The 2,085-nt window shown below is 47.0% G+C and overlaps 1 protein-coding gene across 1 annotated transcript in view; it reads left to right on the top strand.

Moving 5' to 3' along the window:
- The window catches only part of LOC109527625 (RAC-gamma serine/threonine-protein kinase), a 29,063-nt gene that overhangs the window by 24,218 nt on the left and 2,760 nt on the right, over nt 1-2,085 (top strand). Inside the window, 2 exon segments of the mRNA XM_074895040.1 lie at nt 332-391; nt 394-517. Coding sequence (XP_074751141.1) covers nt 332-391; nt 394-517 — 184 coding nt within the window.

Raw genomic sequence — 2,085 nt, forward strand, 5'->3', positions numbered from 1 at the left:
TATATTCTACCCCGTTTGGACACAATGGAGCCCACAAAAAAAAAAAAAAAAAAAGGGCCAACCTGAGCTGAAGGAAGCCGGGGCCTCATGAACTGAGGCCCCGGCTTTGGCTGATACGTTCCTCGTATTTGGAGGAACTTCACCCCCCCTGCCCACTTTTTGCTGATCAGCAAAAATAACAATCCGTTCCTGAGTCGAGTTTTTTTCATTCAAAGTTCAAGACGTTGGGGGTGTGAATTCCCCCCCTGACGCCGCGTCACGGCCGCGCGCCCCCCCCCCCGCCCCTCAACCCCAAAAACGCCCCAGACGCGTGTCGTTTTCCCGCGGGCAGGCGAGTACATCAAGAACTGGCGTCCTCGCTACTTCCTGCTGAAGCTACCCTCCAACACGCCGCTTCGCTTTCAGAATGTCAACTCATGAAGACGGAGCGTCCCAAACCCAACACCTTCATCATCCGCTGTCTGCAGTGGACCACCGTCATCGAGAGGACCTTCCACGTGGACACGCCGGACGAGAGGTCAGCCGTTACCCCCCCCCCCCCCCCTTCCCACCACTCAAATGCAGCTTCAAATGGACACAGACAATGGCAGGATCAAAGCGGATTTGGATTTCTCTTGTTTATCGATCTCGTTTCACCTTTGACGAAACTTCAAGTTCCAACAAAGACAAGATGCAAATCGTACAAAGGTCAATTAGACCAAAGGGGGGGGGGGGTCAAACTCATTTTAGTGGCGGGCCGATTTGGAGTCGCGTTACGACAGTGAAACCACACAATGATGACTTGTACACGACAAACGAATACTCGTTTTGAAATCGGTCAATGAGAAGGAGTTTGTTGGCTTATTGTTCAAATGGGCGTCACAAAACGATTGCAAAATCTCAACCTTTATTGACGACGCGTGACAATTTGACATTTCGGTACAGATTTTTTTTTTTTCCCGATTTGACACACATACAAGAAATTTTTCACAACAGGGGGGTTTTCACTGTAGCAAATTTGATCCCGGAATTTAAGCGCGCGCGCGCGCACGTGTGCGTACTCTTATTTTTATTCCAATAGCGCATAAGCGTGAGCACACACTTATTTGACACTTCATGTCGTCAGCGTAGAAAGGAGAAAAAAAACGGGAAAGAAATTGCTAAATTGACGATCGCCGTTCGCTTTCACTTCCACCATCCACCATCTTTGAGTTTGCTTCCTCCGTCTTTCATCGCGATCACTTTTCTGCCCTCTCTTCCGGCGTTGGAGCGCTTCTTGCCTCAGCCGCTTCACATCCAGAGGTCGGTCCGTTGTGTCGCCGTTGTAGCGATGCGACGTTTTTTTTGTTTTTTTTTTTTGCTGCGTCTGAAACGAACAAGAGCAAATCCTTCCTGGACTGCCGCGCGTGCGTAAATCCGGCGCGCTGTTGCCGTTTGCGAACGAAGCAGTAGAGGTCGCTGTTGCGTTAGACGCGGTTGCGGCGAAGGGCGTCGCGGGGGGCGGGAGCAGAGAAAAAGAGTTCGTAGAGTTTTATTTTTTAAAAAAAATTTTTTTTTCTGGCTTTCATGCATGAAGATTTATTTTATTTTATTTTATTTTTTCACCTGGTTGCAGCGAAGGGCGTCGCGGCGGGCGGGAGCGGAGAAAAAAAGAGTTCGTAGAATGCAACAGAGTTTTATTTTTTTAAAAAAAATTTTTTTTTTTCTGGCTTTCATGCATGAAGATTTATGATTATTTTTTTTTCACACCCTCAGGGCTTATTTTCGCCCATTTTCGTTTGTCGAGGAGTTGCGCCGTCCTGAAAAAAAAAAAAAAAAAATCAACAAATTCTCCAAAATCCCAAAGTCGTCTTTCCCCTCAAAAAAAGCGTCGAAAATAGCCAAGATGATTTTTTTTTTTTCACCCTCAGGGCTTATTTTCGCCCCCATGTCGATTTTCGCTTGTCAAGGAGTTGCGCCGTCCTGAAAAAAAAAAAAAAATCAACAAATTCTCCAAAATACAAAGTCGTCTTTCCCCTCAAAAAAAGCGTCGAAAATAGCCAAGATGATTTTTTTTTTTCCCAAAATGACCCCCCCCCCCCCCCCACCACACCACACACACGACCA

The sequence above is a fragment of the Hippocampus comes genome, unplaced genomic scaffold (assembly GCF_001891065.2).
Source record: "Hippocampus comes isolate QL1 unplaced genomic scaffold, H_comes_QL1_v1.1 scaffold301, whole genome shotgun sequence".
NCBI classification, from domain to species: Eukaryota; Metazoa; Chordata; class Actinopteri; order Syngnathiformes; family Syngnathidae; genus Hippocampus; species Hippocampus comes.